The following is a 16,688-nucleotide window of genomic DNA, read 5'->3' on the forward strand; positions in this document are numbered from 1 at the left end:
CTAAATATCTAGATAGAGAGAGACCCACACACACAAACACATCTCTCTTTGCTTCATGATATGTCAAGTGTACTTCGTTATGATTACTTTAGTGTACTGACTTTACATCTAAATTTCAACAAGTAGTGCATTTGATATGCTTACCTGACTATCCAGATGTCTTAAGAAACTGGTTCACTCTTTTTCTGGAGCTTTTATTTAGACCTTACATGAATATGTAGTAAGCCTGGCTTTAGTAACTTATCCTACAGCAGTCTGCTCCTTAATGAATTCCATACAATCTTCCTATAATCACTACTCCCCGATTTGTATTGGTCAAGCATTTACTAACATAAGCCTTACACTTTGAAATTGTTAAAAGTTGCACCTGTATCCACAGTACATTATGACATGTTTATGAACTCTGTAATAACTAGGGAAGTGTTTGAATTTGTATGTGTGAATAATCCCAGGGTGGGTGTGATGTTTGGAATTCCCAAACTTCACAAAAATGTTGAAAAAGCCTCCATTCAGACCTATTATATCAGCCTCAGGAAGTTGCACTGACTGCATTTCTTTATATTTAGATTCAGTGTTGAACCCATTAGTTAAGCAGCTTCCTTCTTATGTAGCTGATTCTTGGGATTTTTTGGACCAGTTTAGGTCCTTTTTTTCTTCCTCAGACTTTAGGTTGGAAAATTTACTGATGTTCACTGTTGATGTTGTTTCCCTATTCTCTTGCATCCCTAAAGATGTTGGGGTTGATCATGTAAGATGGTTTATGGGGAAGCATACAAGTTTAAGTAACAATAGTATTATTACTTATAGTGCTTTGTTACATTTGTTATTAGATAACAACTTCTTTTTGTTTAACAAGCAATTTTATAAACAACTACAAGGGGTGGCCATGTGGGCCACTGTTGGCCCAACCTATGCAAATTTGGTATTATGTTGGTGGGACATGGAAATACTGCCACACGTTGATTATTCAGAACAAATTATCTTTTATAAACGATTTGCGGATGATCTGTTCTTTATAGTTTACAAAGACAATTTTAATGTCAATGAGTTTGTGGAGCTTTTAAGTGCTAGTACTACATTTTTAAAGTTTGTGGTGGGGGAAACAGGAAGCAAGGTTTCTTTTTTGGATGTTATCTTGATAATGGACACTAACAATAATGTGTTTTTGATTAGTATTTATCGCAGGAGTAAATTTTGTGACAGCTATGTCCATTTCAAGAATTGCCACCCTTACTTTATGAGAAAAAATATTCCTAGAGGACAGTTCATTCGAGCATCTCGAATGATAGAGGAAGATTCTTGAAATTAACCACATAAAAGAGTTGTTTTTGGAAAGAGGTTACCCTAGAGACCTACTTGAAACTATGGCTCAAGAGGTCGTTCATAGGAGACAGACAGATTTTCCTCCTAGTGTGCTAAGAGGTTTTGTTAAAAAAGCTAATAATGTAGTACCTAGTGGCACACACATAAAAGAGAGAGGGGTATAGGGTCCCAGAGTCTGTTTGGATATGAATGTAGACCATAATTACATCCATCAGATTATTAGTGCGAATTGAAAAGTAGTTATGGGTAATACAAATTTATCTAAAGTTTTTGGAGAAAGCCCCCATTTTGTTTATAAGAAAAATCAAAATTTTAAACATTTGTTAGAAAATAATAACTTTGGAACAACCCTTACTTCTGGGGGAAACTGGGGGTATGTTCAAATGTTCAGGGTGCAGGGCATGTAGATTTATTTCTGAGGGTCCTTTTGTGTTTCTGGAACATCTACAGTTTACTGTACCCATCACTGGAAAATTGAGCTGTAGTACAACAGAGATAGTGTACCTTGCGAAGTATTCAACATGCCCTAGTTTTTATGTGGGCATGTCTACCAGAAGTTTAAAGAAATGGGTATTAGAGCACTTGTATGCTATAAAAATAAAAAATAAAAAAAGCAATAATGCCCTTTTTAAGCATTCTTTGACATGTTCTAACTGGAAGAAATTTACGTTTTCTATAGTGGAAGTTATTAAACGTGACCTTAGGGGAGGGGATTTTAGAAATTATGTTGAACAAAGAGAGGCAGAATGGCAGATTAAACTTGCTTCTTATTTACCCCCTGGTCTGAATGGTATGGTGAACATAAAATGTTTCTTAAAAAAATAGTAAAATTACTAAAGTTAATATACAGGGTGAATGCCCTTGTGTTTTAAACTGTGTTAACTGTGTGGACACTTTGAGATGCACATTTTTTGTAGTATGTCTTTAAATGTTTTTATGTATTTAATTGATTTATTAATGAGATCATATGATTGGTCAAATTTTTTTTGAATGGTTTAAAAGTGATTTGGAAGTGTATTTTATTATTTCTGATGAAGTCTTTGGGACGAGTAGGGAACATTAAATTTTAACTATGCTAAAAACTAACTTTCTTAGCTTCTCCAGTGCTTTTCTTGGTAGATTTTGTGATTTTTTTTTGTACTGTGAACACCTGGGCCTGCTTGTGTGCTGCTTTTCTCCTTTTATTGTTTTCCACCCATTTTACACAAATCATTAGTTGTGAACAGTAACAAAATGACATCAGTAAAGGGTCTGAAACAATCAAATAATGCAATGGTCCTGAGATATTTGATTGATTTTATGGCCATTAAGAAGGAGATACAAAGGAACTAGAACTGTTTTAGTGGTGATCAGTATATTTGGTTAACATAAGAAATATACCTACTTTTGTGTTTATGAATGTTAGAAATGTGAAAGAAATTTGTGAGGATCCCTTTAGACATAACACTAGCAGGCATACCCATGCTATGTTTAAATGTGTTATGGTAGATGCAAACAGTGTAAAAATATTTGAAAAGGTCCTTATATTATGGATGAAGACTTTCACAGATTAATGTACAAGTCTCCACAGCGGAACTCCGGTCCGCTAATGATTGGCAGTAGATTTTTAGGGTGCTGAGTTGCCAGCCCGACGCCCAACCTTCAGCGAAGACACGCCCATTCACACATGTCTTTTGGAGGCCACGCGACTGTGGGAAGGACATGCAGACTCCACAAAGAGGACACCAACAATCCACTGTATAAATAGGTTTGGTATGTAGGGCTTTCAGAAATGTGTATTCTTTGTTTTGGAGAAAAATTCTCATTACAATGGCAGTGGAGACTGGGAAAATGTTTTAGAATATAAAGATTAAGTATGTCAAATGTAAGAATGCCACTGGCCATAAATGATTATATTTCAATTAACTGGGTTCATAAAAGAAGGACAGATACATTATGAAAGAACATTTTTACATTAAATGCTATATGTATTTTATTTGCATCTTTGTATGTATATTTATTGGCTTTTCCGTGCACTTAAGAATGCAATTAATTCAATTGATTGTCAATATATAAGGGTATTCATGGGTAATGTACTATATTCCGATGAATTCTGATGTTATGTTCATTCTGGACAAAAGCAGTAAATAAATCACTTTGGGAAGTTTTTATACTTCTGTGGTGCTACCTTGAATGTTGGTCGAATGTTTTTGTTAAACAAATTATATTACAGTCACCCACCATTTCTATCATGGCTAGGTAAAGGAAAACTCCATTGTAAAGCTGTAAATGTATATATTTCTTTATCTTATTCTTACCGTTAATAGCCTGGGTACTATTAATATGTCAAAATAACTCTAAGTGTTTTGTATTATGTTTTGATTTCTTATATTTCAAAATGACAATCATACTAATGTGAGTTCCCTTTCATTATTGTTATGCTCTCCTCAGACTGGAGTTTCAGTTGCTGTAATATGAAACAGCCTTGACATCATCACTGACTATTTTTCTCTAGTTATAGTGGCAGCGCTGTGAGGCACTTGCTTTTCAGACAGTACACAAAGGAAGAGTCAGTGCTTATTTATTCTCTGTGTTACTCTGATCTGTTCTTGTCTTATGCTTATAAAACTCTGCGTTAGTCCTTTGACATTTTCTTCAAGACAAATGGGGTGTAGAAGTGTTTTGTTTAAGTGTTCAAAGCTGTAGCCCCAAAAAAAAACTGACCCCCCCCCCACTCTTGCAATGAGAAAAACATTATCAATCCTGCCCTTTCACTGGGGTCTGAAAATTGTCATACCAGACATAGCAAGGCAGATAAAACAATCTATTTTTGGTACTCTGAACACTTCTGTAGTTTAATCCATGAAAGCAATATTTTGTAGGTCAAAATGAGTGTGTTTTCCATTTGCCTCTGCATGGTTGCAGTATAACTGATTCCTAATTTTTATTTTCTATAATTTTTTTAAAAATGTTCCTATTTTTCATGCAAAGATCTTTCAAACAATTATTTGGTAAAGAGTTTCACATTATCTGTAATAATGAGTTATTCATTTAAGCAAAAGACAGTCTATGGATGTAACAGTCTATGTGATGACCAGCAAGGAAAACCCTAGTATAATTGTTGCGTAGAATAGGTTGCACCGATTGAGATGAATTCCCTTCTGACTCAATGAGTGACTTAAAAAAGAAAAACATGGGGCAGTTTCATTGTCTGGTGAAGGGAAAAAGTTGATTGAAAGCACTGAACTGTACTGAAGGATCTCTCCGAGTACTAAATATCTATGAAATACTTATAAGTAAAAATTAACACTGGCATAAGCCTAACTGCTTTAGAGAGTGGAGTTTCCTTTAGTGTGCTGATCAGAGTAATGTCTGTGTGTTGCGTGAACAACCCCTTTATAACATCAACCCACCTTTTGTTGACTTTTAAAACATTGGGATGAAACCATCTTAAGTTTACAATCACGAACTCCCAGAACATTGTATTTCCTCCCTGGAAAAGTAAACAATTGGCCACCAATGATAAAATCAAAATAGTAGCGAATTATATGCACCAGTTCACTATGGTGGCCAAGTGGTTACTTTCCCAGAGAGGAAATATGATGTTTTGGGAGTTCGTGATTGTAAACTTACAACATTTTCATCATGACATTTTGAAAGTCGATGAAAGGTGGGTCGATGTTATAAAGGGGACTCATATATATATATATATATATATATATATATATATATATATATATATATATATCTATATATATAAATCTTTAAATCTTGAAAGCTCATAATCTCAAAATTCAAAATACTGAGTCCGAAAACTTGAAAGTTCAAAATACTGAAAACTCAAAATATTGAATTTCATAGCATCAAAAAAACTACAGGATACTAACACTTACTATTTGCAGGGGAGCAAGCCCCCCTGTACCCCCCACACCCCCTGCTGCTTAAATATATAAACTCCAAGATCACACTTTACTAAACTAAGATGAGTTATGTTGTTGTATAGCAAATTAAAAGGGAACATGACTAAGGTTACAACAGGCAGTCTTGAAGCACGTAATGGTATGTTTGCCATTTTCCTCTGTGGAGTGTGATCTTGGAGGTGATATAGTTAAGTAGCAGGGAGCTTGCCCTCTGCTTATAGTTGGAGAAGAGTAATATGTTTTGTTATGTAGTTGTGCTGGAATATTGTAAGTGTTGGTGTATTCTGTTTTTTCGATATTATGAAATTCAGTATTTTGAGTTTTCAGTATTTTGAATTTAGAGATTATGAGCTTTCAGAATTTAGAAGTGGACCTATATATGAATCTATATATTTATATATTTATATATATATATATATATATATATATATATATATATATATATATATATATATATATATATATATATATATATATATATATATATATTTATATATATTTATATATATATATATATATATATATATATATACACACACGCACACACACACACACACACACACACACACACACACACACACACACACACACACACACACATATACATGTATGCATGTAGAGAAAGAGAGACAAGCATACTCATTGTCACTACATCTAGGGGAAACTAATTCTTAGCACTAAGTATTATAGAATAAACTGATATAACTTTTCACAACATTTGGCACTGATCTGCATTTATGCAATGAAGATTAGCAGAGGATATTACCAATTAATCCATGAACTGTTGAAGAGAACTTGTTTGTTGTAGGGGCATATATTCCGAGGAAATCCACATTAACAGGGTGCTGCTTCCAGACACGATGAAGATAAATCACAAAGTACATGTCCTCATTCAGAGCAATTTTAACTTTAGTATTTTTCTGCACAGATATGGTCACACTAGAAGGGGAGGAAGTAAAACAATGTAAGTGCACTGCAGCATAAAGTGTGTCGCATATAAATAAAAGCATAAGCATGTAACAAGCATTTTACTGCTAAACCTATAATCTGGTATTTAATATTTACTATTATTCATATGTTAGACTTCTACAAAGTTGTCACATAAACAAGGACATTGTAATGAACCGTTTCAAATCCAAACAATAGGTGTTTTATAAAAAAACAAAAATAACTATCATGAAATCAAATTTCTGGTCATGCAATATTTTCCAGGAATGATACACAGGAAAATACATAAACAGAATAACTGGTGTACATCTGATTGCCTCAATGTTTTGTTTTTATTATATACTGCAGGATGTTAACTTTCGAAAGTTATTGTTTAAGAACAGAATTAAGCAGTAAAATAATGCAGTAATAATGTAATAATGCCATATTTCTTGTAAGATGAAACAGAAACTCTGACTAGCAGGTATGAAACACTGACTCCTAAAGCATATGTAGTTCTCCATCTGCTGAATATTTTGAAAGTTCTTTTTATCTAGGATCTTACTTTCTACCCTCCTCCCGCACCAAAACTAGGCCTTAAACCTAACCAGTGCTTTGCTGACGTCACCCACCATTTCTCAATCTGTGACTTCTCTAGAAGGGGTTCCATGCATTTTTCCGCATTTCCATGAAAGCAAATCATGATGTTCCATTGAACTGTCATTCTTTAATTTTGCCTCTTCCCAACAAAATATCTTATTGAGCATATTGCATCACTAAATTTACTTAAAACTTCCTGCAAGGAAGACGCTGCTTTTATTAAGGATAGTCATTTTTCCCTGTGCTATTTTGTGTTGCAGGTGCAATAATACACATCCACAGGAGTTACAAATACTATCATGATATAATTGTATTTATTAATTTCTGTTTTTTTACCATTGGTGGGTTTGTCCATAGGCCCTTTTCAGCCAAAACAGGTGTTGAAAGAAGAGTAATATAAAAATAATAATGATACAGCTAGGTGATTTCGAAATATAGCCACAAAGTAGCATGCACAAAATAATAAGCACCTCATATTTGCATATGTGCAAAAGCAAAAATATACATATGCAAGCAATTTGTCACCTCTGTGAGTACAGGTGATACATATGTGCATACTGAGCACAACAATTCAGCAAGATTAAAAAATCCATATAGGAATTGTAATATTTCTATGGAAAGATGTAGCTGGTCTATACGGGTCTATATTCGAACATCGACTTTTTAAAATGTTGAATGTTCTAATATCGAACCCTATTCAGTGAACGCTGACAATATCGAACATGCAGAAAAGCAAATTTTTTTCCAGGGAAAAAAAATTGCTGTTCCGACACACATACGCGCAACACAAGCACACCAAACAAACAGCAATCCACACACATACACCTAAAATCCTACATCTAACCCTACACTAAACTGTACATACACCACTAGCTATCCACTTACCTTAACCCAAACCCTAACCCTAAGGTCCATCACTATCACACACTCACCTCACCTGCGCCCTAACTCTAACTCACCTACCCTGCCCTAACCCTCACGTCCACACAATCGTACACTTACCTGACCCACGCCTTAACTATAACTCACCCACCCCATGCCCTAACTCTCACGTCCACACAATCGCACCCTTACCTGATCCCAACCAGTAACTTTCCACCACAGTGCTGAAAACAGCAAAGCCACAGGAATGGACAACTGAATTCCTTCCCCAGGAAGAAATTCAGTGTTCTGAAGCTTCGCTATTTTCAGCATTCGCTGAATAGGGGTCGATATTAGGACATTCAAAGTTGTGAAACTTTGATGATCTAATATAGACCCGGTCTAACCAGCATCCTATGCCAGACCCACAAAGTAGCACCTCATCTCTCCTGGGACTTCTGTTGTGCACCCCCCAACACACAGTTCTTTAACTGAAGTGCAAAAAAAAAGTCAGTGATCTGGTGGCTGATGCTCCTTAAATGGAGCAGTCATCTACCCAACCAACTCCAGTTTTGTATCCTACCCCTGCAATTAAAAACTTTAGGTATGTGGGACTCCAGAAATGCAGGAGTCAATCAGGTTCTGTTTCTGAGCTCTGTCTCTGACTTTACTTTCTCACATTTTACTGGAGAAGGGTGGGATGGAGAAAGAAGTAAATCATTTTTTTCTTTTAAAATTGTAACAAACTGCTACAGTTTATACCACGCATAGAGCACTACCGCACTCTGGTTTTACTTAAAAAAAAAAATAAAAATTCTTTTAAACTTTAGCAATCACACCCAGCATGGAGAGTTACAGGTTCAAGTTAAAAAAAAAAAAAAAAAAAAAAAGCAAACTGTTTTCTACATTTGTAGCAAACAGTTGCTACAGTTCAGACCATGCAAGCAGTGCTACAGCACTTATGATTGACTGCAAATGCAATACTGGCCTTGAAAAGCTGGACTGCACTAAAATTTACCAGGATCATTCTTTGAAAGTCAATCACACCCCCAACTACTTTATTTCCAAGTCGGTTGCCTGATTAGCCCTGCCCTAGCTATTCTACTTTATCCATGGCCGAGTACGTTATATGGCATAAACATATTAATATTTGAACACGTCTGCTATTTTTCATAAGATTAGACACATGAAAATATCTAAACGTAAGAAGCCCACTTTTGCTTAATTATGTTAGCTATTTTCTTTGAAGCTTTTATATTCATATTCTACAAAATAGTTACTCTTTCAGATTAATTTGAAACCCGTGGAAGGATTTCTCCTTTCTGATAGTGGACAGAAGCTGATTTCAACATGTTGGCCTGATTTTTAAGAGCATACTCTCTCCAATGTCCTGCACAAAGAGAGACCTATTTGATGATGGAACTATACTAGCATTGACTCTAAGGAGGTAGCATGTGCATTAATCATGAGTTTATTGAACAAAGTTGGCCATTGCTGTAGGGTGACTATTTTGAAGATCACTGTGGCAAGTACTACACTTACTCTACCAGTCACAGGTAACATTGGAATTTTACTAATAGTGGGCAGTGATGGATTCTAAGATTAGATAGTTTGTCATCAGATGTTTTGAACTGGACTGGGACTTGTAGAACAGTGAAGAAAACTTAAAGTTAGGGAATGTGCAAGTTTAGGCAGTAATATATTTTTGCAAGGGGTTTTCCTGGATTGTCTTGTTAATACATTTTAGACTCTATAGCACAGATTCAGCTGTACCAGTACCAGTACCTGCTTTTTCTCAATAATTTGTGGAAGACATTAGAAGTCCTTGATCTTTTTGCTATGATACCTGATTGATGCTGTTGTCCAGAGGGATTTTAAGATGAATTGACTAGGCATTAGTTAGTTTTGTTATGGTTCCATAGTTATGGTCATGGTTGCTGATTTTTGAGGGTTTATTGAGATCCCATTTTGAGAAATCCACAACCAGATTACCATGAAGTCAGTTTGTAGTTTTGTATTGCAAGTCTTGGATGTATTGTCTAAGTTAAGAAGGAATAGATCATAGTTTTGGTTAGCACAAGACATTCCTGATTTAGAACATTTAAGAACAGAAGGAAGTCCGAAATACCAAAGAGCAAGATCTGGAGACCACATAGGCAAAGGGTCCTGGAGCAGAGTAAGTCACCATCATAGACTTATTAGGTATGATTAAACTGGTACTTTCAGAACCATGTGATGATATCTGACTCAAAACAGGCCATCAGATCTTAAATGTCCAAGTCATATCAATAAAAACATTGCCAGTTAGCAGACCACTGGTTATGTTGTTATATATTTTGTATAGATAGCAGCCACAGTGCTAAAACCATTGAGAGTATTGGTTATTATACCATGACCCCCCCAAAACGTGCATGCTGATTGCCCAGCGCACATTTGTAAATAAGTAAATAATGAAAAAAAGTCCGCCCGCCCTTTTCATTTTTCCATTAGTATAACTCTAACTTTTATTCGTTATCTGTTAAGCATAAGTTAATGGCGCAGACAGTTTTAAAACAGCACTTAAAATAAGCAACGGCTATTCCGCTGCCTCGCCTGCTTAAAAACCCATTTAAAACCTGGTGACAGGTTTTTAGACAGGTTTTTAAAAAAGCAAGATCTCTCGTTGCTTTTTTTTAACTTTTTTAGTTAGCAATAGTACAGTTGCGACATGACAGTTTGCGAGTTTCTCCGTCTCTTATTTTAAACCTATTTGGGTTATAAACCATGTTAAAACGCATTGCAAAACCCAAAAAACACGAAAAAGCAACTTGCTCCTGCTGCGTTGCTAGCTCTCTTGTTCACAGCTTGAAGCGCAGGCCTTCAGAAGGTACGGATGCGGAACATCAGCAGTGCTATGAAGGGCAGTAAACAGATTTAAAGAGTTATTATTTGAAGGAAAGTAAATTCTTAAGTTATTATATAATATTTTAGATGGTGTAATTTTCTTAAATAAATGTCATGAGCTTTAGTACTCATTTTCTTCGGCGTCCCTTGGGGACCTCCCGCTTCAAACCTGGGGACCAAGTAGCCTAATCCCAAACCACACACACATATTAGATCATACTTGCTTATAATGTGTAGAATTTGATTTGTGGCTATATCAATTTTCAAAGCTTTTCATTATACGACAGAGAATTTCTACTTGCCTAAAGTCTTCTGATGAGAAAAAGGAGGAAAATTTAAACAGAGAGAGCATATGAACTTGTTTAATGTGTGCTGATAATATTCTTGTAGTCAAGTATAGAATAAAAAGGTGAATTCATTGTTTAGAGATTGGTGATCCTGACATTTTAAGGAAAGCTGGATGTAGTTTAAGTATCCTACATTTGATTGTCTACATTTTATCCATAGTCTTTTAAAACAGGGGTCTTTTTATTTGCAAGCAGTGGTCCAGAAAAGATCTTTAAAGCTATTTATAAATGAAGCTTGGACAGAGGACATAACGAAAATAATACTTTCCTGCTAACAATTTCCTACTAACAATTCCTCAGTAGGACTATACCATATTTCTCGGTGTTTCTAACGCCATTCTCATATTTTTCACTGATCTGACCTTTTGTTGGGCACTCTTCATATAGCTAGTGCTACTAACATTCATAGGTTAGTACTAGGCTAACTGCCCTTGTAAGTCCAGCCAATTACCACTTGTGAAACTCAAACCCTACACCTTGTGTTTGGAAGGCAAACACCTTAACCATTAAGCACTGTACGAAACCAACGGACACTCCGAAGTCCAAACCTCGATTCCACTCTAGATATAAAGTCCAACTCAGTAGAAGTGTAAAAATGCAAATTTATTTTAAGCCGTTAAAACCATACGCTTTTCGTCGGCTCACAGTTCGACTTCTTCAGAAAGAACAAACAAGCAAACAGTGCCTCCCCCTCATCAAGACATTTAAACAACTCACTAATTGGGAATAACGAATTACATGTTTAAAACTCCTCAAATTTAAAGCCCCAGCACTAGGAAAAGTACTGGAAATACAATGAATAACTAAATGCTTGTGGAAGGACAATGCAAGACCAAACATTAAAAACATCTCACACAAAAAACAAGTTACTGAGAGACAATGTATACATACACACTTGTGAAGTCTGAACAGCCTGTAAAAATAAATAAAATAAGTTCTAACAACTATAAAATGCACCCACTGCCAAGTGGGAAACTAAAAATAAAAATAAAAAGAGAAAAAGAGAAACAACACTACCAGTTGCTGTCATACCCCATGAAGATTAATAACCTCACACTAGAAAGCTAATTCACGCTCTCCGTTGAAAATTGATGCAGCTGAGTTCTGTATCAACGATATCCCAAATCTGTAATAGATGGTAATGTTCCTCAGAACATGTACATAGCCTGTCTTAATGTTGCTGCTCTGTGACAAGTATGTGTTACTGACACAACGGTATAGCGAATTCATGCTCTCCATTAAAAATTGATACAGCTGAGTTTTGTATCAACGGTATCCCAAGTCTGCAATGGGTATTAATGTTTCTCAGAACGTATGTATAGCCTATCTTAATGCTGCTACCCTGTGACAGGTATAAATTACCAACACGGTAGTTGGTATCTTACCCTGTTCCGAACTGTTGGACCCTCAGCTGGAAGATTGATACCCTCTGACCCTCACCCTTATCTGTGCTAATTTGTTGAACTACTCATCAGGCTGCCTAGATGACACACGGTATAATACCAGTCTCCAGGGGCATGATCCGACAAAGGGCGGACCAAGCTATCAACTCTATTCCGTACTCCCTGCCATGTAACCAGTACCTTCTGACCGCCCACCTATTCGATGCTAATCCAGTGGGCATCTATTCAAACTTCGTAGATAATGATAAATACAATACTGATCTAACGAGTTTGAAATTAAGACAGATTAATGCTGACCTCAAAGGTATTGTACTGTAATACTGATGTAACTGATTATTAGAATAAGATACTATATAGAGATACTCAAACAAGATTACAGATTCCATGTGTCCCCCTCACAAGGCCCTAAAACACACCAATACGTGTAGTCGGACCTTGTGTGTGAAGTATGTACTAAAAACATAAATACTACTACTGATGGAAAACATCAACTGGGGTAACATGAACACAAAAATAAAACTCAAATAATACTCAAAATATAGGGAAAAATAAGTTGAGAAGACTACCTTTCAATGACAAAATGTGTGAAATACATATAAACCCGCTAAATGTAGAGTGGGGTTACAACAGGTCACCTCTTGAGCCTCTTTAACTTCAATAAGCAAGCCAGATTCAAGGAACCATTTAAACCAGGCACATGACATGCATCCAACTTGAGTTGCCACCACAGTTCTTTACTTTCTAAATACAAGGGGGTATGACCTCCCCTCGGGTTGGAACTCACTTGGTCTATGACACTGAATGTAAAACTATGGCCCAGGTTTTCTGTGGCATGTTTAGCCAAAGCATTCTCCATTTTGCCTTTTCTGATGGCATACAGATGTTCATATATACGATCTTAGAGTCTTCTGTCTATCTTGCCCACATAGAAGGCAGGGCAGCAAACACACTAGGCTAAGTACACTACCTGTGTACTATTACAATTAAATGTACCTGTCAAGTGGAGGACTACCTCATTGATTAGGAACCTGGACCCAGTTTTTATGTATCCACAATATCGGCACATGGAACATTTGTACATGCCTGATCTACTACTGAAGATCTTGGGCTTCCTTTCCAGTATATCTTTTATGTTCAAGCCTCTCCTATAGACTACCCTGGGGAGGTCCGCGAACACCTTACGTGTGGACTCGTCTTGCAAAATCAATGGCCAATTTTTCATAATTATTGTGTAAATAACTCTGGCATCCATAGTATAAGTTACAATCAAACTTTGAAATATAAAAGATGCCTTTTCTTTGCTCTCAAGTTGTATTGACGAATCACCACCCCCTGGCTTAAAATAGGCTCATAAAAACTTGAGGATCTCTTAGTTTGGAACTCTTCAACTAGATCTGATACTGGGTCCTGTGGATATCCTCTGTTGATAAAAAGGTTGGCCGTAAAATTACATTCCTCTTGGAAGTCAGGGTCTCTCGATATCATCCGTGCCGCTCGTACAAGTTGGCCTTTGAGAATAGACCTTTTCTGTTTGAAAGGGTGTGAACTGTCAAAGTGGACGTAGCTATTAGAAAAGGTCTCTTTTCTATGGATTTTAGCTACATAACACCTTGAAATCAAATCCTTCCTTAGGTCCACATCTAAGTAGGCTATACTATCCTTAGATGTACTGTAGGTGAATTGTAAAAATTCAGTGGAGGAGTTAAAAAGTTGTACCAAAGATCTAACAACGACTTCTCTCCCTGTAGAGATGATAAAAATGTCGTCAAGGAACCGAGTGTACATTAGTACAGAGTCCATGACTAAACTGTTGTTCATGACAAATTCCCTTTCCCAATAGGCCATTACCATGTTGGCCACATTCGCCCCACAGGGAGAACCCATTGGTACTCCTACTTGTTGTAAATAAAATCTATTATTGAAAGAGACGTAATTGTTGGATAAAATAATATCCAACAATTCATTCACCAATTGGATTTCTGCAACGGGAGCTAGTTTGAGGGACATCAAGGAAGGGATCCATTCTAAGGCCACTGAATGTGGAATAGATGTATATAAATCCTTTACATCAACAGTTAAGAAATGGCTGTCCTCACAAAATGATGTAGAATTAACCCTAGCTAGGAAAGACCAAGAGTCTTTACTAATTTGTGGTTCAGTAGCCACATATTTTTTTAGGATGGAATTAACTACTTTGGCAGCAGCATATGTAATGCTGCCCCTAGCACTTACTAATGGATGTATATGGGGGTTTAATAAATTTTTATGAATCTTAGGGGTACCGAAAATTACTGGGACCTTGAGTACTGGAAGAGAAATGAAGTTAAATAAATCTGTGTCAATTGTACCATTCAGAAACATATCACTGAAATAGGAAACTACACGAGAATTTTCTATATTGAGCTCATTCCAGGATACCTCAAGGTAACAATCGGCAGGGAGAATATCCTCAATTCTCCTGTTATAATCTGATTCCCCCATAACCACCAGACCCCCACCCTTATAGGGTTGCATTACCCAGACCGATGCCCCAGCTAGCATGTCTAGTAAGGTCTTCTCTGCTTTACTAATGTTGACCCTTGTAGACCGTGGGGGTAGACGTTCTATCAGGGCATGTCTAATGTCTAACTCACAAATCTGTTTGAATGTATTTAATGTAGGGTGTAAAGGTGGGTTATATGTACTAGTTAGTAAGAAATCTTTTTTCTCCCCTGAAAATTTCCCCATTAATACCTGTAAATTAAGCTTCCTTACAAAAAGTTTTAAGTCAATAATGGAAGAAGCTACATCTGCTCTCCTGGAGGGTACATAAGAGACACCCTTGGCTAACAAGTCTATTAACAATGTGTCAAAAAAATAATCAGTAAAATTGTAAATTTTGAAGTCCTTTTTGGTATTCATCAGTATTTCAAGTAAACTTTAGTAGGATACCGTTTCTGAAACTGGCACATTTAAATCTTCTTGTTCCTGGACTGAAGACTGGTCCTCCGAACTTGATCCAAAGGAGGAGAGGAGGCCAAGACTCAAAAAAGGTGACCCCCCTCTGCCCCACCAGGAGGAGTGGAAAGGTTGGGGGCTGCTCGCTGGTCACTGCTGCTGATAGGGTCACCCAATCTAGGGGAGTTCAGTACAGTACTTGTATCAGAGTTGTCAATTGAAACAGGACATGCATCAAGAGACTGACGGTTTTCACTCATCCAGGGAGTGTGGGCCAAAAAATGACCTTGAGAGAGAGGGAGTTGGGGTATGCTGTACCACGTTTATACACTTCAATATCTCTATTCAACTTCTTGATCTTGGTAAAAGTTAATTTAGAAATATGTTGATCTATACTATAAAAAGTACGTTCATAATCAAACTTATATCTTGGAAGTTTATGTCATTCCTGATTGCATTATCAAGCCTGGAAATGTCAAGAAGGAGAATGTCAATAGCCTGTTGGTAGTGGTGGCTGATCAAATCCATGAGTTTGACCCCATGTCGGTCGAATAATTTTATTAAATCCCTGTAGAATACAGACCCATCCTGGAGTCCAGTTGGATACTGCCAGGATCTAAGGCCTTTAGGGATTATATTGACTTGTTTACATTCCCCAAAGTATGCCACCTCCATTTGGAGTTTTCTCAATTTCAAGAGGTTTTGGTCGAATATATTTAGTTTAGAAGGCAAGTCCAAAAATGTACTCATATTGTGATCCTGTTTAGTAGACTCTGCTGAGTTGCCAAATTCGAATGCTCGATTTAACCATGAAGAAAAAGAACTTGTACCTTGATTGAGAAGACCTGGACATGTATTGACACGGAAGTTGGTACTACCGGGGTTCCCATGGCTCCAGTTCTTTAGGGAAACACTAGAACCTGGAGCTGAATCTAATCCATACTATACACCCTCATCTCCTGGATAAAAATGGACAGATGAAGATTTAGGAATGGTGATAAGGCTGACCCCTGGGTGCGCTGAGCTGATGGAGAAGTCTCTGGATCCAGGCCTCGGCTCGGCTGTGATTCCAAAGCACTGTCCAACCTGTTTGATAATACGTTCACTTTTTCAGTCAAAATCTCGATCAATTGTGTTAAATTTCTGGCTTCACTTTGAGTGATGGGAACAGTCTGAGACTCAGGAGCGTTTTCCATGACTAACACACTTAACAAACCTGGAAAAACTAAAAAAAATGCTGTACGAAACCAACGGACACTTCGAAGTACAAACCTCGATTCCACTGTAGATATAAAGTCCAACTTGGTAGAAGTTGAAAAAGCGATATTGAAGTGTATAAACATGGTACAGCATACCCCAAACCCCCTCTATCTCAAGGTCATTTTTTGGCCCACACTCCCTGGATGAGTGAAAACTGTCAGTCTCTTGATGCATGTCCTGTTTCAATTGACCACTCTGATACAAGTACTGTACTGAACTCCCCTAGATTGGGTGACTCCATTAGCAGC

General features: G+C 36.8%; 1 protein-coding gene across 2 annotated transcripts in view; it reads right to left on the bottom strand.

Moving 5' to 3' along the window:
- ITIH2 (inter-alpha-trypsin inhibitor heavy chain 2) overlaps positions 1–16,688 on the bottom strand; it is a 519,026-nt gene that overhangs the window by 55,595 nt on the left and 446,743 nt on the right. For both annotated transcript variants that reach the window (XM_044088359.1, XM_044088358.1), the window contains one exon: positions 5,989–6,161. In XM_044088359.1, coding sequence (XP_043944294.1) covers positions 5,989–6,161 — 173 coding nt within the window. The remainder of the gene's footprint in view (positions 1–5,988; positions 6,162–16,688) is intronic.

Source organism: Protopterus annectens, chromosome 11.part0 (assembly GCF_019279795.1).
Source record: "Protopterus annectens isolate FY-2018-M chromosome 11.part0, PAN1.0, whole genome shotgun sequence".
In the NCBI taxonomy this organism is placed as follows: domain Eukaryota; kingdom Metazoa; phylum Chordata; order Ceratodontiformes; family Protopteridae; genus Protopterus; species Protopterus annectens.